General features: G+C 48.4%; 1 protein-coding gene across 1 annotated transcript; it reads left to right on the top strand.

The window, feature by feature from the left end:
• LOC115333102 (pancreatic triacylglycerol lipase-like) lies at nt 1-25,934 on the top strand. Its single transcript, XM_040207164.2, has 6 exons — nt 1-168; nt 7,174-7,299; nt 11,871-12,164; nt 15,085-15,337; nt 17,299-17,493; nt 25,696-25,934. Exons 1-6 carry the CDS (start codon nt 1-3, stop codon nt 25,932-25,934), a joined length of 1,275 nt encoding a protein of 424 aa, XP_040063098.2.

The following is a 25,934-nucleotide window of genomic DNA, read 5'->3' on the forward strand; positions in this document are numbered from 1 at the left end:
ATGGCGGTACAGAAAAAAACTTTCAACAGAGTCTCTAAAAACTCTCAAAAGGCTAAGTCACAAGCTGCAAAGCTACTCAATGGACTTGACCTCCAAAAATTGGCCGCAGGTGTCAAGAAACAGAAGAACCTCGTGTTGGAAGTACTCTTTGTGGCTAAGCACAGTGTTGTACGGAACGGCGTTCCAAGGAACAGCGTTCCTGAAACGCGTTCCTTTTAGGAGGAACGAAGGAACGCCACCGTTTCATTTTACATAGGTGGAACTGGAACGGGAACTCGTTACATTTTTACTGGAACGGAAAGAGTAACGGCGTTCCTTTCTTTCGTTCAGTGGGGCAATTTTTTATTTCATCTCTAAGAGGGAAATTTTAAAAGTATAAGAACTATATCTTTACGGACATATTGTTTTTAACTTGTTAACTTTTTGGTTCGTTATCTTAGGGTTTATTTCGTGTGGTCCTCGCCTGGTAACAGTCGGGTGCAGGAGAGCTGGTGGACAGTGATTTTTTTTTTTTTTGACTGAGGTACAAAAGCAAAACGTATAGACGCAGGTAAAGAGACAGAAAGAGGGACGTTTCAAACTCTGCTCCTTTCTACGCCCCCCCCCCCCCCCGCCCCCTTTCCACTAATCCTCATACTCCCAGAAATCTAAGGCCTACTAAAGCCATTTTTGAACTTCCATAGAGAGACCTACAGTTATAACAATATCACAGACTACCAAGACATCGAACGCACCCTTGTATCCCGAACATTGGTCACTTAAAAGATACATAAAAATTAACCTTTATTCCTTCTCCCCTTGTCCCCCACCTTCAAACTGAACAACGAACCCCACCTTCACAAAGACTTACTTGTAGTTTTCAAGACTAACCTTCCAAAAGCCCTATCCTCTCCTTCACTTGTTCGTCTTGCGGACCGCAACATCGAGGAGCAATGGCTGTTAAACTGTTGTGAAGTTGGAACAGGGGACTTTGTTAGATTGAAACGTGTGAGGTTGTTGTAAAACGCTCCAGCAATGTGGAGTAACAGTACATTTGGCTCGTCTGAATTGCTTACCACAAATATAAATATGGTTAAAAGCTGAGATTTTTAAACTTGAATATATCAAACCTTGATTCCGCTTGTTTTATTTTCTTGGTGCCGTTCCATCACGACACATAAATTTGTATGTTCCCGTTTGATGATATTGATAAAAAAAATTGATTAATCTAATTAAATATGGTAATCAGCAAAATACAAATGTAACGTATATGTAACGATACGTTCCATTTCTTTAACTGTAACGGGAACGAGTTCCTTTTTCACATATAGAACTTGTAACGGGAACGCGTTCCAAAAATCAGAAGGAACGAGGAAGGAGCTTTCGTTCTTTTTTTTTTGAGGAACGTGTACAACACTGCGTCTGCTTCCTCCTCCCCGGCCCGTCTTACCCTCGCCCTACCTTCTTGAGTTGCAACGAACTAAAGAGAGACAATAGAGGCGTACCAAATAAAAAAAGACGGTAGCCTCCTGTATCAGCCAACCGTCTCTGGCACTCCTGGATAGTGACTCCTGGATAGTGAGGTGGCGCTTTGGGGTTTCAGACTAGCGTCATACCGCTTTTCAACGCGTTTATGACGTACCATCACGCTGTTATAAATTGTCTTGTGATACGCGGGTGGAGAATCGTACTACCAAAGATGAATGGTCGTTTTCGTAAGTTTTTCTGTTAAAATATTTTAGTTAATTATCAGCGCTCGTCCCGTGTGTTTCTTTTACGTCCTCGACTGTTTCGCGCTGTTTCCCACAATGAATTCCCACCAACTCGCCCAACTATCCATTCTTCTAAGCGTTACGTTCCAGCGTTATGCAGAGAGACGGGACTTCCTGAGGTCCCGTGTCTCTGTCACGTCATGGTGGCAAGTAACGTCACGTGAGGTGGCATGTGATACTATGACGTCAAGTGAAGTAATCAGGTCCCGTGCCCTGTGACGGTTAAGCGGCACGATGACGCCACAGGGCACCACGACGTCAGGGAGGTATGAGACGTCTCGTGACTCGATGACGTCGCGCGACGTCATGAGGTCACGTGACCTGGAACTTCATGTGATACCACGACGTCACATGACTGTGAACACATCACGCGCCCAGCTCATTTGCAAGACATTGTGTGATGATCCCGATCTTTGTCAGCATGGTCAAGCTTGTGCAATTCTTTTCCTATCACCACAGCCGTGCTTCTATTGGGAGCAACTGTTTTCTACGCTGGTGCAAAAACCGTTCAAGCGGACAATTGTGACGGATGTCTTCCAGTGGTATGTTTGTTTTATTCGTAAGATAGTTTTCAAACGTTTCAATAATGAATTAAAAAAAAAAAAAAAAAACCTTGAGCTCTTATTCGGTGAAAAAAATTTTTCAAACGGCAAGAACGTCAAATAAACAAGATTATTTACGAGGAAAGAAACTTCTAAGTGCATGGCAAATAAAACAAAACCAGAATTTCTGGTACATACACGAATATTTCCGCAGAGGCTTAGTAAATATTTTGGAGAGAAGAAAATGTTCATGCGGTGCTCCCATTTTACTAGTGCATGAAACAAAATAAGCACAGTTTTAAACTTGCGTTGCGAATGGTAGAAGCATCTACAGGCAGCTGGAGAGCTTACGCTTAAATTTCAGTAAAGTATTGATTTACAAGGATTCTGTGTGATTTATTAAATTACCTTTGTTATTCAACCCTAACACGGTCAACAAAAAACTTCTGATTTACACCGGCCTTATATTTCAAACCAAAATGTGATCCTCGTGCGTTACACGATCAGGACGTGCATGCACTGCGGCTGATAACTTTGGATTTTTTTAATATAATTTCAGTCAAAATTGCGCTTTGCGTTCATTAATGTGGTATTTTTCAGGTGAATGAGTGTATTATGCACAAACCAAAATAACGCTTTGAAGTACACAATTTACTAATGAAACAAAAATCCAACCTAATTATTTTCTGAGCAAAATAACAACCTGATCTGACTTAACTGCGTCATAATCTGACCACCAGACCGATGTCCCTATAGGAGATCACGACAGTTATTATACATGAGTATATATATTACTCCTAGTTTTCACCTTTCCTCAGATCTGATCGTACGTGAGAGCTATTCCAACAACTCTCAGCAAGAGCTAATCAGCATATCATAGTGATTTGGTTACTGATATTTTAATAGGACCTACAGCATGTAGACTAACACTTTTGGGGCAATTTAGACGGTCCTCAAAGTTTGATTTCTAAACGTATCGCGCTGCGAATTACTAAAGAGGCGCAAGCAGGTTGTGGAAGTTGCAGTGAAAAAATAAACGAATACGCGTACCTTGTTCTTTAGAAAAAAGAAGCAACAAAAAACGAATACCTGTTTTGGCCAATCAACACTCCAACTTCGCAGATGATGCACGCGTATTTAGAAGTGTTGCCGACAGATGGCGTACGCCTCGTCAAGCGAGCGCAGGCCAGAGGTCGGTATTTTAGGTCGCCTTCACTCACTCTCACCCTCACAGCCACTCATCTTAGCCTCTCACCCACCCTCCCATTTACAGCTACACTCACCCTCAGCCCATTACTCTCCCTCATCCTCACAGTCACACTCACGTTCAGCCCTTTACTTACCCTCACGGCCCTCACGCCCCTCACGCACTCATGGCCCTCACACCCCTCACGCACTCACCGCCCTCAGGCACTCATGGTCCTCACAGCCCTCATTGCCCTCGCGCACTCCTGGCCCTCACACCGCTCACGCACTCACCGCCCTCACGGCCCTCATGTACTCGTGGCCCTCACGCCCCTCACACCCCTCACGCCCTACATGCGCTCACCTCCCTCATGGCCCTCACGGCCCTCACGCACTCATGGTCCACACACCCTTCACGCACTCACTGTCATTAAGCGCTCACGGTCCTCACAGCCCTCACTGCCCTCACGCACTCATGGCCCTCACACCCCTCACGCACTCACCGCCCTCACGACCCTCACAGCTTTCACGGACTTCACGCACTCATGGCCCTTACACCCCTCACGCACTCACCGCCCTCATGCGCTCATGGTCCTCACAGCCCTCACGCACTCATGACCCTCACACCCCTCACGCACTCACCGCCCTCACGCGATCACGGTCCTCACAGCCCTCACTGCCCTCACGGACTCATGGCCCTCACACCCCTCACGCACTCCCCGCCCTCACGGTCCTCACAGCTCTCACGGCCTTCACGCACTCATGGCCCTCACACCCCTCACGGCCCTCACGCACACACAGTCCTCACAACCCTCATGGCCCTCACGCACTCATGACCCTTACGGCCAGACCTGTCAACCCGAGGGAAATTTTCCAGATTAAGGTAATATTCAGGTCTATGTGGGAAAAAGAGAAATCTTGCTAGCTTGAGAAAAATTTTGGGCACCGTGCATATCTGGAATTTTATAGGTCAATTATGATTTTCTTTCGAGGTAACATCGAATTTCAATGGCTTTGGGTACATTTGGGTTATTCCCTTCGTTCATTTGGCAGTTTGTTGTGCGACTACCTGGCAAAACTGGGGAGCACTCGAACGATATTTTTCGGCAAAATCAGTTTTCATCGTCGCCGTGAAAACTGTGCGGAAGGGACCAGTCAATTCGAAACTTCTAAGAGTACCACACTGCCTTTTTGGAAAAGAAAGCTTGAGCAAAATAAGAAATACCGCGATGTCTGGATATACAGACACCATGTCCAAGATACAGACTTACCATGACTAGTATTATTTCGTGAAGTGCCGTGCTCGAAATTGTGCTTACTATGTGTCGTGTTCCATGAGTTCGAGTTTGGGAACTCTAGCTTGTGTTAGAGCTTTTGTTTTGGACTGACTATTATAAAAATCTCTAAAGAGCCTATTAGCATAGTACCATGTTCAGATGACGTGCACAACATCTAAGGCGAGGATAGGGTTTCATTCGTCAGTCTGAGTCTCCCAGTAACACTTTCCCTCGTCAGATTTGCTTTGACCACTCTTTTGGCCCGATAAACTTCTTTTTGCGAAAACGTACGTGAGGCGTAAAGGCTACATAAGACATCTAGCTCACCGTAAAAATGGAAGTGATGCAGGACACAATGAATATTTAGTACTTTATAATTATTTGGGCAAGCAAAGTAAATTTTGGTAGAAAAAGGAAAATTTCAGGCGTCCTTGAGGGAAATTCTGACTTTCCGTGTTGGCAGCCCTGCCTCACGCACTCACTGCCCTCACGGCCCTCACAGCTCTCACGGCCCTCACGGTCCTCACAGCTCTCACGGCCCTTATGCGCTCATGGTCCTCACACCCCTCATGCCCCTCACGCGCTATCCGCCCTCACGGTCCTCACAGCCCTTACGTATACTTATGGCCCTCGCACCCCTCACGCACTCACTGCCCTCACGGCCCTCACGCACTTATGGCCCTCACACCCCTCACGCACTGACCACTCTCACAGCCCTCACGGCCCTCACGCACTCATGGCCCTCACACCCCTCACGCACTGACCGCCCGCACGGCCCTCACGCACTCACGGTCCTCACAGCCCTCATGGCCCTCACGGTCCTCATCACCCTCACTCTCATGAATTTTCGGGGTTCAGAAACTCACTCACCTTCACCTCACCTGTGAAGATGAGGGTGAATGAGGGTCCTCATGAGTGAGGTTTGCCGAGGTATGGCGCAGTCCGATTCGGGCTACAATAGCAGATAATCCCGCAAAAAAACCCGAATCGGTCGGCTCTCTCTCGTCGCGGTGTACGCCATCTGTCGGCTGCACTTCTCACTAAGCGTGTTCAGGCGTCCCGTCTGAAGAAGGTCGTCGGTTCTGCTTTACCGACACTTCAGCCTGGCCGCCGCGAAGTCGGAATGAATCGACAACTACGCGGAAGCTCGAGCCCGTCTTTTGCCGACGCATATTTGTGCTTCGTATGTGTGTTGACTCTGGCTCGTCGAGCGCCCTTGGACGACGAAGGTGACTTCCATGGCAACAGGATGCAGCGGCGCCTTGGGCTACGTGTTGGGTACTCCGTGACATCTGCTACGTGCAACTGCGAACTTCATGTCCAGGAGAGAGTATGGTGGGACTGACCTGCAGTGTGTGATGCACGAACTAAAGAACAGCACCGAGGAAAAGGAGGGGCAGCGAGGATTTTTGAGGAGTGTTTTTAACCGACGGGAAAAGGGGAAGAGAGAGAGGTGAAGAGACGAACTTGGGAGCCGGACTCCGCTTGGTTTTGTGCTGAGCAGTACCTTAGACTTCTGATTAAACAAACGCATTATAACCAACACGCCGTCATGTCTATGACGGAGATCAGAGTCAGGAGCTACCAGTCATCTGTGATCGAAGTATACCTGGCGAGAGGAACTAATATTGCCTTAAAAGCGTTAATCTACATGGTGTAGAGGCCAGACGTTCGAAAGAGACATCTGCCGTTCGCATCATATCAGTGACGGCAGTGTTGACGTTAAAGGAAAGTCGCAGTCTTCTCGGCGATTTTGGATAAGCTCGCGTCATGGGCGCTGACGATGAGAATCGTAGTCAGCGCCCATGACGCCAGGTACATCAGTTACGAACGACAAACTCGGTGAAGTGTGTAACAACTAGGGTGGAAGCTCAGATCCATCGCATTTTTAAACCAACGCCGACATAGTTATCAGTCTGGCATTACTCTTATTTCCGTCGATGGAAGCAGAATTAACCCATTTAAAGACGTCGGAGTTAACGCTTAACTAATCGTGGTAGGCCGACCAAACTAATGTTTTTTAGTCGCGCAACACGCGAAAAATTTGTTTTAGCCCAACTTGGCAAATGACAAGCGCTACGGCCCCAGCTAGACTCTAGCCCCAGCCAGCCAGTCATAGCGTCGGAACAGGAGACCCGGGGAACGTGCCGTCGGCGTGCTCTTTCCCTTTTGAAAGCTGTCACGCGCTTCACTACGTACCTCTGATTTGTTCACGGGGGCGGTAGCCTTCACCCTTTCTCAAGTTACGCTGAAACGCGAGTATAGCCATTTTTACATTGATTACGATGGAACAGTCAATGGTGGAATGAGCATGCACGGAAATCGCACACCTTCCAACCACACTAACTGATAAAATTGAGGGTGAGATTACCTATTTGTAGTGAGTGCGGTTAATCCCACGATTTTGCGCCTTCACAGGGCCCGGGAGTTATGTGTGGTTCTGGAGAAACTCCCGAAGGAAAAGCCGCCCGCCTTGCCGCCGCCATCTCCGGAGCCCTAAGAACGCTCCTCCCCGGAGACATTTGGGACAAGATTCTTCCGAAGGTTGGAAACGTCTCATTCATTTCAAATCGAGATTGCGTATAAAAAGAGTCTAAAAGACGGCCAACGATCGGTCAGAAACCGTTCAGGCGCCTTCCATTCTTAAGCTTTTCCGTGTTTTCTCTTTTTTTTTTTATGTCGCTTTGGTCCTGTGTTTTATATGAATCGAACACGACGAATAACAGTGGTTCCTGGAAGGCGTCTCCGACTAGTGTGCTTTAGTCAAAGCTACTAGAACAACTCAGTTAGGAAACTGCCATAGAGCCTGCTTTGGAAATATGGCTTCTATCCGTACTCAGGAACCGAACTAACGGCGATCGCAACGCCACCATTTCTCCCGCAGCGGCCACGCCGGGAACTGCACGTCTGCACATACCGTTTCAGGTCGAGTCGCGCAATGGACCGGTGGTGACATCTCGCAGCGCCATTTCGCAGTAGCAATATAAATGAACTTTCATATTTTGGCTAGTCGCTAAAGGTGGGCGCTGCTATCGTATTTAGTTTGATCTCGGTGCACGCGAGCGGTCCGGGTTTAAAGGGTGAGTTTCCCCAATTAAGTGTTTAACCGCCGAATTCAGAAACCTCACTCAAACTACACTCAAACTGAAGGGCCCCTTCACTTCCTTGAGGAAGGCGCGAGGGCCGGTGCTGGCCAATCTTGACGGCGGATCCGTCATCGCGATTGGCCAGCGCCGGCCCTCGCGCCTTCCTCGAGGAAGTGGAGGGGCCCTTCAGTTTGAGTGTAGTTTGAGTGAGGTTTCTGAATTCGGCGGTAAGTAACGTTGGCTTCAGCGCATCCTAGGGAGTGGTAGCTCGGTTTCCTCCTGATGGCGTTATAAAAGTGTCCTGTTATCAGTCGCAGCGATTCTGGCGGTGTTACAGCAGCAGTGGTGGGTGTGGCAGACGCCTGTTCGGCTGCACTGGTCGCTCACCAGCTTTGGCTGTCGCCGGGAGCTTCGACAGGCAGGAGTTGGAATGTGGCGATGACAGCGCCACTCGCGTTGGCTCGCGCTTTTAGCTGGGACTCCTAGCACCAACCGCCAGGATCGCGACGTCCAACAACGTGGATTACAGAGCTTCCAACTTCTCGTTCGGAGTCACGTGGTTTAAGGTTAGCGTTTGCAATACGAGCTGCAAGGAGGTGATGAACACATTGGTCATCTGCAAGCGTCTCAGCTTTTTTCGCCCGCTTTCCTACTTGCCACCCGACAACGCAGCACGTGCGCACTTGCGACCAACCTCCGCGCAGGAGGCAGCAGGAATAGCGGGAGGCGTCCGCCACTAAATTGCAAAAGCTTCTCCCCTACGGTTTGAGTTGGAGCCTCTCTACAATCATGGCTCTCTAATGTGATACGCGGGCTTTTCTGACGTCATTTGTTGCCTCCTCGGGACCTCATTTTTGATGTATGGGCGGAAGATATGACGTAGACGCACCAGTCGAAGACGCGTTCCAGGCACCATGATATAACGAACGACAAAAATATCTTGAGACATACCTTATAACGCCAGAATGCGTTATACAGCTTTCACCCATAGCGATTACCGGTTCCACGCCGCATGTAGTGGCGATACGAATATGTACGCTCTATAACGTCTCTACAAAGGCTACAAAGCTACCAATCACCAGCGAATTTAAATCGGCTCACCAAGGATGGAAAGGTCAAGGAAAAACTTTCAGCCTTTCCACACTCGCGAAGAAGAAAGAGCAGCGGAACTGCACTATGGTGGGAATTAAGCGCTCGTCGCAGTAGAACTTGAGGCGATAGTAGCTTCGCGGCGGTTTCGGAACCTTTACGCGCTGCTGCGCACACGTCAACCCTCCCTTCGGCCCCCCCCCCCCCCCCCCCCCTCTTCTTCCTCCGAAAAAAGTGCACGCGTCCGACCCATTGTGAGTGCAAACGGCAACTGATGAGAGCGCAGGAAACGGCGCGAAAAACAGACGAGGACGAAGAAGAAAATAAAGGCCGGCCGCAAGTCGGCAAGCCGGACTGCCGGAGTGGAAAGGCTGGAAAGGTTGCCGCCATCTATGAGCAACGGCGGCGACCACACGGCCGGCAGTCCGGTTGTCTGGTAACCGCAGTCCCTCATACATGGCAATAGCTATCCAGTATTGTGTCGAGATTTATTCACCACGGACACGCGAAACGGGGGAAACTTGCCCTTAACAGCCAGGGTGTAAAAATTGCTCATTTCATGAACCAAAAATGAGACCATTCTGGGAGCTTGGTGCTATCTTTCTAAAGATCCAGTTACTTAAGTTCACAGAGCAACGTTTTCTTACGTTTCCTCATTTTACGAATAAGTCAGCGAAACATTCGTGTCTCAAATGTCGCTCGCCGGTCTACCTCCTTGAGACTGGTATCCATGCTTTATATGAAGAACATATTTTCCGGTAACTGTGGCGTAAGTAGACGTAAGCTTTCGTAATGTAACGTAACTTAAGAAAACGGGACTGTGTGAACTTTGTGTGAACCAGCCTCAACTCTACGTAAGTCTTTATAATAGAGAGTTTTAGACTAGGGAGCCCCAACTTTTGGGTTCCCCTAAGTAATTGGGAGACCCGAACGGAACAAGGTTGGCGTTCGCAACGCAGCGCAGCGCGCTAACGTTTCTTACTTGCAGCGCCAATGCGGCTAATGAGCGCAATATTCAAAAAAGAAAGATATTTAAAAAAAAAAAAAAAAAACGTAAAACATATGCGTTTCGCAAGTACGTTTTGTTTACAAATAATGGTTAAGGTAAATCCCAATCAAGCTGGCTAAAAATAAATAAATCTAAAAGCAGTATAAATGTTGATGGATGTATTCAGAAAAAAACAATCCAATCCGTAGCACTCAAATTTGACGCTTGTTCTCGGATTTTTTGGTCGTTCGTGTGCGCTTTGACCTCTGTCGCCGAAGACTTAAGCCTTCAACTATGTCGAGACCAGGGTGTAAGATAGACAGGTGGGGAAGCGAGAGCCAAATGAGCGACCGGTTTGTATACCCCTCGGTTTTCTCGTTTTCTGCGGGGCCATCTATGTGGAGCACCGCGAACTCTCACTCCAGGTGGGCGACCGGTGGCGACTAGTTAAACTGTCGGAGATGGTTTCTCGTAGATTTTCAATAGAGAACTTTCGTGCTCTCGGTTTATTTTGCGCACTCTCCCATAAATTTCCAAGCAAATCCGGTTCCAATTTTTTTCCTCTCGCCGCAGCGCCACCTGTCGCAAATCTGGGGTACCCGCAAGCAGACGAGTACGCAACCCGATCACGGCGCTGCGGTAGGCTTCTATGGGCCGTTTCTCCACCTGCCTATCTTACACCCTGGTCACGGTGGCCTTCCTACACCGTGACCTCTGGTCGAGACTGAGATGAACGCGAGCGAGCATACTCTGCGAGCAGCTGCTCTATCTAGATCTGAGCTAGAGCAACTTTGAAGCCTCGAAATACTTGTTTTCAAGCGGCAAATATCGTGCCACGTACGAAATCCACTCTCAGCCACGGAGTACAGCAATACGTTGTCAGGTCAACGTTTACCGCGTCCCTTTAGGCTTAGGAACGGCCAGAATCAGGTACGATCTTTGAAATGGGGTGAGCCCACCGCTCATTATGTGTGCCTTGAGCAAGATAAAGCAAAGCGAAAGCCGGTTGCACCATTCATTGGCAATGATTTTAGCCAATAGTGCAGCGACCATCACGAATTTGCTCCGAAACAAGCGGAAAGGGCGCCGCCGTGTTTGCCGACGGATCCACGGCCCCAAGCCAATTGGGGGCCCCACGCTATTTCTCGAATTCTACGTTGGGCGTGAGGGCCAACCCAAAACCCCAAACGAAGTTTGGGTTCTGCGCATGCGCAGTGGTTAGCTCCCATTTCTTTGGGGCCCCCGAGCTTTGAGGCCCCCTATTCTAAAACTCTCCCATGTAGTCAAACGTATACGGACGCGGTACTGCGTAAACGTGTCTTTAGAGACTCCTGTAGACCGTATTCTAGAGCTACGCTTTGCTAGCGGAAGCTCGTGCCGCCCCCTCGAAGCATGGATCGAGTACGTGCCCGCTAGGTCTGCTCTCCGCGGCGTACGGTCTACTACAACTCTCTATTTGTCTAAAAAAAGAAGTGTCGAAAGAGCGTGCTGGCACGTGTGGTGGGCGGTTGTGCAGGACGCGAGAGGGAAGAGAACAAGCATGTGCGTCAGAGGGAACGGGGAGTCCCGAATCATTAGCAGAGTGAAACCTTGAGCTCACAAACTCCGAGAGACGCGAGCTTCGCGTTCCTCTCCCGCCGGAGCATTAGCTTCGGCAGGGCTTTCTTTCAAAGACACTACTCACGATGATGTCAGCCGTCGAGGCAGAAATTACGTGCCAAGTTCTAAATGCAACATCACCGTGAACCAACGAACAGTACGTCTTTTGTTTCCGCTACCTTTGTCGCAATAGTACCGGAAAAGGGCTAAAGTTACTGTTATCTTAATTTCTTTGCAGCTACCCGCTGGTTTCTTCTTCTCCAGACGAACTTTGCCATTAGCATACTTGCCGTCTATCGCTGTCACCAAGTAAATTTTTTGGATAATACACTAGGATGTTTTGGTACTTTCAGATTGTCGACACCAGTGGCGATCGGGTGTGTTACGATGACCTCGGGTGTTTTTCGGCCACCGACGGACTGACTGTGCCCGTGTCCTTCCCGAGCAGCCCGGAGTCAGTGAACACGCAGTTTGAACTATACTCCCGAAGCAACACCCAAGATGCGGTTCTTCTAGATTACAAGCCTGGATCGGTGAACGAGGCTTTGGTTCAATTTAAAGAAAGAAAACCCCTTAAATTTTGGGTTCCTGGTTGGATGGACCCAGCCTTCATACGTCTGCCGGCGATAAAAGCGCTGCTGGAAAAGGTGGGCGTGCATTCATGTTTAGGAAATTTGATGCTTACATTCGAACAATGTCTCGAACTTTGTAGGTTGTTTGCTAGCAATGAGGCACCGCGGCAGAGTGATCGAAAGTTCACAATTGCGTTTTTTTTTTTTCTTCTTTAAAAAAAAGCCTGGATCGTTTTTTTCGTTGAAACAAGTTGGCATCCACCGGTGAGGTACGTATCACTCGTAAAGCATATATGATGTGGTGATACCCTTCTCGCCCCACATCTGTAGGCTATATCAAGTTCTCTCAATATGGCGCCCGGCCGAGGATCAGCGAAAACATAATCAAATATTTCTTATTGGTTGACAACGCTCGCCCAGAACAAACTCTTTGACGTCACGTCCAATCAGCAGCCGAGGATCAAAATGAAACAGTTGGAAAGGAAACGGCGTTTGTTTTGGTCAAGCCGACTAAGCAAATGCAACACATTAAAACGTTCAAATAGACTTTAGCGGTTTATCGTGTATTTTTTTTCCCTCTTGAAACAAGAACATACGACCTCGAGCAGTTCAAATCTTATTTACAAAGAAACAAGTGCTCCCCTTACGGATTCGCGCATGCGCAGCAGGTTGATCAACACACACGTCGTACCGCACTGTGACACTAACATGTCTTTTCGAATATGTTGTTGTAGCGGTCTGCCTAAGTCTAGGCTATTTTGTTTTTCCTACCTTTTTTACTTTTCAACTCCAATAGTGAAAAAGCCATTTTTATGAGAAATTTCTTGTGTCCAATATACACATATGAATCATACGAGATATATAAGAACCATAAAAAAACTTCTCACAACTTTCTCTTACAGGGTGTTGACTTTTTTAGCTGCACCAAATTTAAAAAAAAAAAGGAACGTGTCGTCAAGTTTGGATAAAAAAATTTCTTGTAGGCGCTACGGGGTCGAGAAATGTCACTTTTGTAAATGGCGTCAAACCGAAACAAACAGGAAAGAGCGCCGGTAAAGTTATCGCTCCGCCCTTGCCGGCATGCAATTATCGCGGCCGGCTCCACGTGCTTAGGCGAAGCTGGCTGCGATAAAGACGATCCACGGCGGCCGGAAGGGCGGAGCGATTACTTTACCGGCGCTCTTCCTCGCTTAGTTTCGGTTTGACGCCGTGTACCAAAGTGACATTTCTTGACCGCGTAGCACCTACCACAAATTTTTTAACCAAACTTTGATAGCAGGGCTCGACGATATTGAGGCCGAGCTTCAATCCTCTAAATACATTATGTGTCCTCAAGTGAAAAATTAAAAAGTTAGTTAAAACAGTTTTGTTAATTAGCTAACTAATTACCTAATTTCACCTGTTTTCCTAGAGGCCGCCATGGCCATTAACACTTCCCCACAGCTCAAATTACACTACCTTACGTTCCGCTTTTTTTTAAATTTGGTGCAGCTAAAAAAAAGAACAAAAAAAAAAATACCCTGCATATATGGTATGATTCATACGTGTGATTGGACACAGAAATCTTTCATACAAACAAGATTTTTCAATAGGGTCGCAGCATTCTTATGAAGATCCTGGGTTCGAGCCCCACCCCTGCCCGTTTCGATCTGGATGAGCATCGTACCGGCGTGCGGTCGTGTATCACTACTGCGTGATGCACGTTAAAGACCCCAGGCTAGCGGCTGTACCGCACTGGCTAAATTTCTCATCTACAGCTGGGAGACTCGTCGCCCCTGTGAGGCAGACCAAGTTCTAGGCTGTATAAACACACACACAACCCAATTTTTTTTTAACTTTCCGAACTACCATCGGTAAACGCGAAAACGTCGCGCGAGTACAATGGCAAACAAGAGAGTAGAAGCTGCGACGTGCACGCTGCATATTCAGCGCTCGCTGTGCGTTTTAACGTGACATGCCGCTCTCTGCCTACAAGTTTTACGAAATCTCATTATTCATATAAGCCTTCTCCAAGCGTACTTATATTTGATACAGAACAAAAAGGCTACGTAGTCGAGTTAGCGCGACAATAAACACCATGCAATGTCGTTGTCACGATGATTGCACACGAGTTCTGCTGGGCACATCAGTCGATGTCTTGCACTCAAATGGCAAATACCTCCTCACGTAATATTCAATTTGTGGGAGTAAGAAAACGAGGTCCGTCTCAATTTCTTCAGCCGAATATCACTTTCATAAAATCATGTGAAGCACCACAGAAACAACTCGTGTTTTTTTGTTTGTTTGTTTTTCTTTACGCTAGTAGCTTTGGCACATAAGCAGCTAAAGGTGCCGGTAGATTTATAGAAAATTTTGATACAGCTACAGATTCACCTGAGCTCACCCGTAAAGTTTCTTCAAACACCGGAGGTTCATGCGAGGGTACAGTCAAGTGTTTACTTACTACAATGGCACGCCCTTGGTGGCGGACCGGAAAGCCATATGCTTGTCCTACCTCGTTTTCTTTTTTTTTTTGCAAATGAGGTTTAAAGTGCTTTAAATGCCCGTGAAGCGCCAAAGCCACACCTTGACGTCAAGAAGATTAGTTTATCTCGCGATGAGACCTCATCGACGCACCTTATATATCTGTTAACTTTCTTGAGCGCTCACATGTCCGGTGAATAGCCAATTCAAAAAAAAAAAAAAAGGCTTCTGTCCGGTGTCGTTTTTAGCGTTCGTGCGTATGGCGCGTGCTTTACTCGCTTTACAAAGCGACGGTTATGCGATTGTCATGGGCTATGAAGACAGAACGCTAGGCTGCAGATTCGTAACATTGTTATGGTGTATAAAAACGCCTCTTGTGGTTCATATTGAGTATAGGGGAGTTAATGTTCGGCGTAGCTCGTATTTCTTTATCAAGTAAGGATGGTTTACACCATGTTTTTTTTTTTTTTTTTCATTCGCAGAAGTCGCCTTTTGGGATAAAGTTTGTTGTCTGTAATTTGTACCGTTTCAGGAAGACGTGAATGTGATTCTTGTTAACTGGAATGGCGGCTCTTTTAAGATAAACTACTTTCAATCGGCTGGAGACACTGCCCTTGTGGGGAGACAGATGTCTGTGCTCGTACAGAACCTCATGAGCGTTTTCCCGGACACAGTGAATGCTTTGGATATACATGTCATTGGCGACAGTTTAGGAGCTCAAGCCCTTGGGTTTTTTGCAAAGCACTTGAAGAAATGCACTGGGCAGATCATAGGAAGAATTTCAGGTCAGTCGGCGTTTGGTTGTGAATGCTACGATTTAATAAATAAATATCAACAATTCATTACAGCTTACACAGATCCTAAAAAAAAATGAACATCTGTACAACTTTAGGGTTTTGTGACGTGTTTTTTTTTTACCATCCCCTAAGCAATCTTGATGATATATTGCGACGCTAAGTTACTATTTGCATTCAAAAACAGTGTACGAAAGTCAAGGTTTATTAATGGCCGTTTACGTATAGGCATAATTAGACATAAACAATAAAAAGATTAAGCCAATTTAAGCTTGCCATTGTACCAAAGAGGTCAATGAAACTCGGACAATGTACGAAATCGCCTAAACATGCCTTTTAATTTGATTTCTGTGCTACCCTGTTTTGGTTCGAAATTATTTCATCATAGTAAAGAAGTGTCCTGCCGCTTATTACTTTGATGGTTTTTATATTTTTTAGAGGAGAGTACAGTAATACCTTGTATTATATAATTTGTCGTGTTATTTTTTTTTACAACCGTACAACCACAAGCAGTCAAGCTGCTTGCACAGCTTTTTCCCTCACCTCCCACCATGCTTACATGGTGAACAAAGCTATTGCTATTATTGCTGTTACACATACAATTTACGCTCAACAAGCTGTTGCGGTCCATAATGGTCAGTTTGTTTTAAAATAGAAAGAAGAAACAGAAGTGTCGCATAAGACGTATATTATTTGCTCTAATAAAAAGAAAACTTTAAAAGGCCATTTTTTTTGCATGTATATTATGGAACGTGCCAATCGCATCTGATGTTATTGCCTATAGTCTGTTGCAGGTTAAGAAAAGCAGGACAAGCTCGACCCACTAAGATTTTCACTCTGTCCACCTTAGCAGAGCTAACTCTGAAGCGGAGAGAAGTGGGGAAAAGGAAAATACCAATCATGGCGAGGAGAGAGCCTCGTGGGACGGGCTTGTGCTGCTCTGCCTAACCTGCGACAGATTATTGTGTGACGTCTTGAACTCTCAAAAAATGTCCTACTTATCACTTATGGCTCCCGGACCCCGCGTTCATTTAATCATTAGTGTCAATTGCTGAGAAGCATGTTATGTTTCCTGCGCAGCGAAAAACTGCTCGCCCTTTCAGGAGTTTCAAATACGTGTCCATGTAATTTTAACATTCACCGTGCCCTTCGATATTGCTAAGAGCCAGTCAGCCGCAAAACGTTGGTCCGGTCGCAGATCTGACTGGAAAATGTCATTGGCATCATCACGTTTCTATTGCTTCGGTTAGTTGGGAATTATAGTGCTCCGGTTGCAGCGAGACGAACCCTGAGAAAAAAAAAAAAAACAATGTTAAAAAACTACAACCTTTTCGAAATTACACGGGCCATATTAGCGTTCTCTTTTCCAGCTCCTCATCCTATACTGTTGTGCGCTGGTGGAAGTGGTTTTTGACAGCTTCTGTATTTCATTTACGGAATACACGTTGATGACGATAACATATTTACTGATGGAACCAGTGCTGCTTTATATTGTCTCTCCGCCTAAGCTGTGTGATGAAAACAACACTCGTCAACAGTTAGAGTTGAATTTGCTGTAACACTGCAATCTAGAGTGCCTTGCAGTATGATCGCCCTTACACCACGAGGGCAGTTTTTAAAAGTCGCATTATGCATTGTGGTCCTCTTGAACTATAAATATGCCGTTTATTTTGTTATTTTATTGTATACATTTTATATAAACAGTCAGATATACTAAACAGGGGATGTTCGTTTCAATATTTCTTTTGCAAACTTAGTTATAGTTTCTTTTTTAATCCAAAAGTGTTTCCCCCCTTAGCCCCCTTTAGCCGTGGCTTCATGCCAACAATAATATTGCTGCAACATCAGGCATGTTCAGTAGTGACAAATGTAGCTATTGTATCGTAATATATCTGAGCTCGTTTTGAGATGTGAAATCTGATTTAAATTTTGTGCTATCTTTTCTTTGGCAGCCAATGAGCCCGCGGCACCTTTGTTCGAAGACACCGGGGTTTTCGTATCGTACAAGGACGCAAAGTTTGTGGACGCCATTCACACCACCGGAGGTGATATGTTCCCCATCAGAGAGATCGGCATGTTTCAACCAATCGGACATGTTGACTTCTACCCCAACAACGCCAAGAGGCAGCCAGGCTGTGTTTTGCCCAGTAAGTGAGCGCTGTCTATAAACACAGGCAAACACGGGCGAGAATTATTATTGCAAATACCAGTATTCGCGTTAAACTCCATATGCTCCGGTGCTGATAAGAGAACAGACTACGAGTACGAGAAAAGGTTGCCTATTCGGAGAGTAAAGGGAAAGCTATCAGAACATCCACAATCGCAGTATGCATATACACCCTTTTCACAAGGGTGCAGCCATCTTGAACGGCATCACCTTTGGTAGGAGCTAAAACATCGTTTTTATGTCTCGACGCAGCTGTAAGGTGTTCACAAGAAATGAGTGATTGTCACACGTTCTTGTTTTGCCTCATTTATATGTACTCGCACACTCCAGGCTGAAATGTCTTATATTTTTGTTTTCGTCCCGCATACCAGATATGAAACCCACTTGACTGAAAGTTATGTATAGGCGAAAAACGTCTATGCCTAACTCTGAAAGACCGAGCTTCTAAATAATTGCTACTCTTCAAGGTAGTACGCCAGGTGAACGAAGCGTGACAATCCTAGGGACCTAACTCGAGCCAAATATGGTTTTACCCCAAGGTGTTAGTGTCAGAGTACTTTCTTTTTAGCGGTTCTATGGCTTTTCTTCGACTCGCCACATAATAGCCGAAGTGCCAGACTTGAGCCAAATATGCCACGTAAGGGTCAAAGAACCAACGGTGAAGCCTAGATCTAACACCTGTTTGGCAATTTATGCCCAAAATTGCCAGATAGAAAATGAAAGACGTTTCCTAATCTCTGTAATGCGAAACTGGAGCGCAGCTCTTGAGGAAGAGGAGGGGAGGGTATGCCCCTCGTTCTCCTCGCAGCCTCCTCTCCTCCTTTCCTCCTCCTCATAGCCTCCTCCCCTCCTTTGCTCCCGCCCCCTCTTCCTTCCCTTCTCCTCCTTTCCTCCTCCTCTCCTCATGCCGCTGCATGTGTTCATGGGTGACGTGACGCAAAGTCGTGACGTCATTTTGCCCGCTAAATTTAGCGGGGAACCTTAATTGGTGTCAAGGTCACGTGACGTCGATTTTCCCGATAAATTTTGCGGGGAACTTAACCCGCTAAAGTTAGCGGAAAACTTCCCCCCTAAATTTAGCGGAAAATTTCTTCCGCTAATTATAGCGGAGAAACGTCCCATAATGCAACGCGCGTGATTATGCCGACGTCGACGGCGACGCCGCTGAAGCCGGAATGGGCGCCTAAGAGTTGCGCTCGAAAACCGAACTATAGAAGTAAAGCCTAAGAATTTGGCGCTCGCTTGGCGATTTAGTAACAAAGATGCCAGACCATAATCAAACTATCAGCAGTGAAGCCTAATTCTGGCACTTGTTTAGTGAATTACGGTCAAGGTACCCAGATTCTGGCCAAAAAAAGCTCAAGTTTGGCGCTATCTTGGTTTCTTCGGGCTTTTTAAGGCCCTAAATTCACAGACAAAAACCAAAATGTTGACCTAAGGAACCGTACGAGCTGGGGTTCCATAAGTTCTCGAATGCCCCTTATAAAAAAATATAATAATTCTATAGTGGTTGTAGGGATCGCTTGAGAATTTTGTCGTTTCCTGGAAACTGAGTGAATCGACCTTCAACCGTTCGGATGGGGGCACCCCGACGGCTCGCCCCGAGCATAGGGGGATGAGCGGCTTGAGCCCTTTTTAATCTTTGGCCCGGGAAGGAGACAGACATTCTTGCCTGTCGCCGCGAGGTAGTGGCATCCTCCCCGGCTTTGTCGTCACGGCGCGTTCCCAGTGACGGCTTGTCCAGTCGGGAGACTGCTACAATGAGGTTTTAGCGATGAGGGGCGCCGGTCTGGGTCCACTTGGACTCTATTACGCTTTACTCGCTAAGTTCGAAGGTCACGGCGCCAATTTGTTTTGACGCAGCGAAGTGGGGGGTGTTTTCCCCGTAAAGCGGTAAAGTATCGCCCCGATTGAAGAGTTCCCCTAAGGGTTTAGCATTGTTTCTCTTCTTAGAAAAGGAAAATAACGAGTTCTGTGGTCTTTCTGTGATTGGTGAAGGACCCGCTGGCACTGGGGCCAATAGAATTGTATAATCGTCCTGATTGGACAGGCCCTGTGTCAGCGGGGAGTTTTCTCGTCCGCGCTGGCGAGGAAACATTGAGTTTGAACAAGCCCGTGCGCGGAGCAAGTTATCTCCCGCGGTCCGCCGGTCCGCGTAGCTTTGTCGCGAGAGAGAGAGAGAGAGAGAAAACATCTTTATTGACCCTCAGTTCAGGGTGTCAAAGTGGTGTCCAGGAGGACGCCATTCAGAAGGGTGAGGATAGGTGGATCATGAGGGATTGGTGGCGTCTTTCGATGCCCTCAGCTTCTCTTCGATGGTTGTGATGTGGTGAAGAAGGGCGTCGAAGATGGCGGGCACGTTTTGATGATTTGTGGGAGAGAGCCACTCTTTCCATGTCGTGGGCCGAAGCCCGGGAGGGAGCTTGGAAAGTGTAGAGCGGATGGATGGTTGTGCGTGGAGGCATTGCCAGTAGGTGTGCGTGTTGTTTGGGTAGCCAGTGCAGAAGGGACACTTAGCTGTGCCCTGAGCGCCTTGGAAGAGATGAGTATAGTGTGGGGAGGATAGCGTGTGGGTCTGTGCTCGGCGTATAGTGCTGGCCTGTTGTCAAGAGAGTGTGGGAGGCGGTGGTACGAGGGCGAGTCTGGATTCGCGGAGTTGTCGGAGTGTGTCAGAGCGCTGTTGATGGTATTCATTGCGCTGGAGTTGGGGGTCATAGGACGTAGGCCAGTCAATCGCAGGTCCCGGAGTGGAAGTGACTCGGGAAAGTGAATGTGCTCGTTCATTTCCTGGGATTAAAGCGTGGCCAGGGATCGAGTAGATGTAGAAGCGAAGGGTGGGGGTGGTGTTGAGGGCGGCTCGAAGCTCACGCGACATGTAGTTGGGGAGTTGGTTGTACTGAAATGTGCGAACTGCTTTTTGGGAATCTGTCAGGACAGTGATGGAGGTGTGTCCCTCGTGGGGGTTGGTGATGGCATGGAGAATGGCGGAGCATAGCGCCTGAGTCTCCAGGAGGTCTGCCGAAGGCGCTTCGGTGTATGTTTGCCTAAGCGTTGTGTTGGTCTGGGGACAGTGAATTGCGGTGCGGCCGAGTTTGGTGCCACGGTCGTAGCTGGCGTCTGTGTAGTAGATGAGGTGCTGCTGTGCCTGAAGTGTGGCGAGTTTTTGGGATATGAGTTTGGCTCTGTGCTTGCGGCGTTCCGGGTTGCTGTCGGGATTCATATGTTTGGGTATGGGGAGTGCGGTGATTTGGGGTATGGTATCCCAGGGAGGTGTGGTTGTTTCGATGGGAGGGAGGTGCAGGGTGTCGTAACCGAGAGAATTGAGAATGTAGCGACCCTGCAGAGACGTGGTGAGGCGTTGCTGTTGACCCAGTCGGTGCAAGTCGACTCGCTCCTCGAGTGTGTTGAAGGGGTCCATCTGTTGTAAGTGCTCTAGGGGAGCGTACTGTGGCACGCCGAGAGCAAGGCGGGTGGGTTTGCGGAGCTGTGTCTGGAGGTGTTTGAGTTGACGGGCAGTGAGTGGGGTGTAGGGGATATGGTAGAGTACGAGAGAGTAGATGAGAGCTTCGATGACTTGTCTCATGTCGCTCTCTTTGAGGCCTCTGTGGCGCCGGGAAACGCGGCCGAGGATGTGTGTGATTTGATTTATTTGTTTGGAGAGGGTGGAGACGGTGATATCGCTTGCACCGTTGTTTTGGATGGTGAGGCCTAAGAGCTTGATGTGCGGGCGTTGGGGTATGGGAGTGCCGTCGAGGTGTACGGTGATCAGCTGCCTGTCGGGATTGTTTTTGCGGTTGGAGATGACGAGGAGTTCCGATTTGGATGGAGAACAGGCCAGACCTATACTAATGGCATAGCGTGCGACAGTGTCGCAAGCGTGTTGCAGTGTCTCTTCCTGCTGGCCGGGGGAGCCAGTGTTGGTCCATAAGGTAACGTCATCGGCGTAAATGGAGAATTTGAGGTGGGGGATGGTGTCGAGTTGTGCGGGAAGTTTGCTCATGGCAAGATTGAAAAGGGTGGGAGAGAGGATGGAGCCTTGTGGTACTCCTTGGTGTAACGGAAAAGGTGTGGAGATGTGTCCAGGAATTTTAAAGGCGGCCGTGCGGTTCGATAGAAAGTTGCGGATGTAGTTATACATTCGAGGGCCGCACTGCGTTTCTCTGAGGGTACTGAGTATGGAGTCATGTGAGACGTTATCAAAGGCTTTGTAGATGTCCAGGCTTAGGAGTGAGCGGAGTTGTGTGGTACTTTTGTCTTGGAGGAGGTCATTGTATAGCCGAAGGAGACAGTCTTGTGTGGAGATATTCTTGCGGTAGCCAATGAGTGTAAAGGGTAGGGCTTTCACGTGCTCGAGATGCCATTCGAGGCGTGTGAGAACAAGCTTCTCAAGAAGTTTGCCGGTGCACGAGGTGAGAGAAATGGGTCGTAGGTTCTTGACTTCGGAGGTTTTGTTTGGTTTGGGGATCATGGTGATGATGGCGTGTTTCCATTCTGCTGGTATGTCGCCAGTTTGCCAAACACTATTGAAGTAGTTTAGGAGTTGTTGGAGTTGTGTGTCGTCGAGATTGCGGAGAAGTTGATATGTGATTTGATCTTCGCCAGGTGATGTGTTTCGTTTGAGAGAGTCAAGAGCCCGCTTTAGTTCGTTGAGTGGGAAGGGGGCGTCCATGTCGCATGGGTCGAGGGGAGGAGTTGGAGGTTCTGGTGTGTGTGATGTGTCGGTTGGTGGTGGAAAGAAGGTGTCGCGGAGTTGCTGCTCGAGGTCGCGTGCGAGGTAATTTTGCTGGCGAGCATAATGCGTGTGAGGGGGTCGCGAGGTTGAGAGGGTGTGAGGAGTGTGCGTAGGATGCGCCACGTTTTTTTGGTGCCGAGTTGGCCGTTGAGGGAGTCGCAGAGTTGGAGCCAGTTTTCGGTGGTGAGTTGCTCTGCGTAGGTTTCGGCTTCTTTGGTGATGTTGTGAATTTTGTGTTTTAGGTGTTTGGAGTGCTTGGTTTTCTTCCATTTTTTCACCAATTTGCGCCTAGTTTTCCAGAGGTTGAGAAGATGGTTGTCAATGTACGGGTTAGCGGTTGTGGTTTGGGCTTCTTTGGTGCATTCGTTCTGTTCCTGGAGGAGATGGTTGGCCCAGGCTCTGGGATCAGCGTCCGTCGGTGGGGGGTTGTTGGAGGTATGGTAGCGAAAGTGATCCCAGTTTGTGATGCGAGCAGTATTGCGACGTACTTTCTGTTTGACGTTGGTGATCAGTGTGAGGTGGATGAGGCGATGATCGCTGCCTAGCTGCTCGTCAGATGCGGACCATTCAGCAACGGATGGGCCGTGATGGAAGGCCAGGTCGGGATTGGTATCGCGCTCTACACTGTTACCGGTGCGGGTGGGTTGTGTAGTGTCGTTGGCCAGTGTCATCGACGCTTGGGCGGTTGCTTGTGCGAGGAGGCGCCCATTGTGTTGAGTGTTTGGGTAACCCCAGGACACATTGGGGCTGTTGAAGTCTCCGACTAAGAGGATGTCGTGGTCTGAGTTGTTTGCCACGAGTTTCGTGACCCAGGGAGTGGGATTTGCGACCTTGCGGCCCGGTCGCCAGTACGCGTTGACGATTGTGATGGGATTGGGGCAGTTGCGGGGTTGAAGGGTGATGATGACGTGCTCTTGGTGAGCGGTGTTGATGTCTGTTGTGTTGAGTTGTATTGACGGGTGTTCCTTAGAGATGTATGTCGTGACGAGTGGGGGGGTATATGTGTTTTGCCTGCGGTCGGTTTGAGTGATGCTGGGTTGGGTGTAGGGTGTGTATTGTGGAAGGTTGTGAGTGCCCTGCGTGTCCTGAAGAAGGATGACGTCAGGTTTGCGATCTAGCGTGTTGAGGTATTGGGTGAGACTGGCTCGTTTACGTTGTAGGCTGCGGCAGTTCCATTGTAGGATGTGTATAGATTGTTTAGATATTGGTTTCGTCATCAGTTGATGAGGTGTCGATATTTTGACGGGGGATTTTGCTTTCAGGGTTGTAGGGGTCGTCTGCTTTTCGTTTTGGGTGCTGAGGGCCCTGTGCTTTCAGTTCTGCTACATCCTGCTCGAGAGCGGCCAGGCGCTCCTGAATGTTTTTCAGAACGAGCATGATTTGCTTGAGTTCGATGGAGACCTGGGGAGTGACGGGTTGAGAGGGGGGAGGTAAAGTGTCCATGTGTTGATTTTCTGGTGCTACGTTTATCGCTTGTACTGTGTTTGGGGTGGTTGGTGTGCGCTTGGCAGCGAGAAGCGCTTGTTTGTACGTGTCGGATGCAGTAATGGCTTGGGGTATGGATTTGGGTCGGGATGCGTGTGTCGGGTGTAATGTGGAACGGAGTGGCTCTCTCACCTTGTTGTTGCGGCTGAGACTCCGGGTCCTGCGATGTTTCTGAGTTGAGCCTCGTGGGATGGGCGGTAGGTGATAATTCTCCTGTCTGGAGTTGGTAGTGGGCACCTTGTCGGAAGGAGGTGCTGGTTGGTGGGGCGGGTTGGGAGTGGTCAAGGCTTTCCCACCCTTCGGTCTTGGTGGTGGAGGAGGGGTGCGCAGTGTGTTGGGGATGGTTGTTGCCTTGGGACGCTGCTGTACTCGCCGTTTGTAGGCAGCGAGAGTGGCTTGCGCATCGGCTTGCTTTTTGGCGGGGCAGTTCGGGTCCTTGGAGGCGTGCTCTTCTTTACAATTGACGCAGTAAGGAACGCAGTTGTGAAGGGTGTCCGAGGTCATGTTTTCCTGGTAACAGATGTCGCATACTGTAAGCTTGCCTTTCTTGGGGCAGACTTCCGCGCGGTGGCCGAGTTGGAGGCAGTTTTGGCATTGTTGAGATTTTGGCTTGTGTGGGTGGCACCGGAATTGGAGGCGGCGGTAGTATATAGTATAGGGCACGTATGTGCCTTCGAAGGTGATGAGTACCGTTTCGGTCTTGCCCATCATGCGAGCGGTGAGTACTGGGACATTGGATTCGATGTTGGCGATGAGCTCGTCGGGGGCGGTGAGAGACGCGACGCCGTGGATGACGCCCTTGCAGGAGTTGGTGGGGGCCGAGGGGTAGCTGGTAACGGCGTAGTCGCGATTTGCAATGGTGAGTTTCGTGGTCTGCAGGAGCTTTTCCTGGGCCGAGGGTCGGTAGGTGTCGGCGATGAGGACGTTTTGCACGTCACGGATTTTGAAATACGTCTCTTTCGCTTCCGATGGCGTAAGGTGGGCGGCGGCGGTTACGGCATCGGTGAGGTGGGTAGACTGGAGTTCCGATAGGGAAACCCCGTCGGTCAGCTTTATGACGATGGTGAGGTGACTTTTCGTTGGTTTTGTAGAATAACGCACGGTAGTCCATGGTTCAGCGACGGGCGGAGTCATGGCGGGAGCTTCGGAGAAGCAGCGCGGTGCCGGAGATGCAGCTGGGCGGCCGGCCGGGGAGTGGGCCTCTCGATGTTTAGTCTGGAGGCTCACGTTACGGAGCAGGGAACTCGGCGAGAACGGAGAGCTCGAAGAGCACGACCGTTCTCGACGGAGGCTGAGCGAGAACTCCTTTGTCGCGAGCGACGAGCAGTTTCTTTGAGCCCCGCCGTGCGCGGTGGGCACTTTGCGCCGAGGCGCGGTTTTTTTTTTTTTTTTTTTGGTATTTCTACTGCCGTGAGCGGACAGTAGAGTCCTGTAACCAAGTTTGCTGTTGACGTTTCAATATATTTGTTTTTATCAATCGTTGCTCTCGACTTTGAGCGTCTTTCTTCGAGGCTCCGCCACCACCAACAAGCACCGAAGCAACCATCCAGCGCGGCAGTCCACGATCGCCCGGCCCTGACCTACGACTTCTAGGAAGGACCGGGACAAAACAACCTGGTGACCGTCAGGGAGGGGCGCATTCTTTACTGTGGTGTTTAAGGTTTACAATATAGCTAATAAGTTGTCAATAATAATGACAATTGCCATCTGAATGTTTTTCTTTCTTTTTTTCTGCAGATGCGTTTGGTTGAAATGTACGCATAGGAGAGATCACTTTATTACTTTAAATGAAAATACCCGATTCTTAAAAAAAAAAAAAAAAATTCTAGTAACTATTTGGGGGAAACTAATAAATGCCGTCTAGCGATGTATTACAAAATTAGGTCAACCCATGTGCGGGACCCAACGGTAATCTGACAAACGCTTTCCGATCGTTTTAATGTTTGTACGCGTATTCCATTTCAGACTTTTCCTGCGGCCATGCCCATGGATCCTTTTACTTCCAAGCGTCAATCACAAACACGGACTGTCGCTTCACGTCAACGCCTTGCGCCGGTGGAATCACCGCAGTACAGCAAGGGAATTGCGGATCTGGCACTGGGGGCAACGGGGAGATGGGCTACTACAGCATCAACGCGACCGGACGCGGAATACAGACGCTGAAGACCAAAGCGCTACCTGGTTATTGCATCACCGAGGAGTAG

The sequence above is a fragment of the Ixodes scapularis genome, unplaced genomic scaffold (genome assembly GCF_016920785.2).
Source record: "Ixodes scapularis isolate PalLabHiFi unplaced genomic scaffold, ASM1692078v2 PGA_scaffold3__209_contigs__length_174095766, whole genome shotgun sequence".
Lineage (NCBI taxonomy): Eukaryota > Metazoa > Arthropoda > Arachnida > Ixodida > Ixodidae > Ixodes > Ixodes scapularis.

What these genes read in the sequence shown, in the direction of transcription:
- LOC115333102 (XM_040207164.2), top strand. Translation starts at nt 1, where the DNA reads ATGGCGGTACAGAAAAAAACTTTCAACAGAGTCTCTAAAAACTCTCAA. An exon ending in GGGACAAGATTCTTCCGAAG is followed by an intron (nt 7,300 to 11,870) that starts GTTGGAAACGTC and finishes TGGTACTTTCAG; the next exon opens with ATTGTCGACACCAGTGGCGA. An exon ending in GATCATAGGAAGAATTTCAG is followed by an intron (nt 15,338 to 17,298) that starts GTCAGTCGGCGT and finishes TTTCTTTGGCAG; the next exon opens with CCAATGAGCCCGCGGCACCT.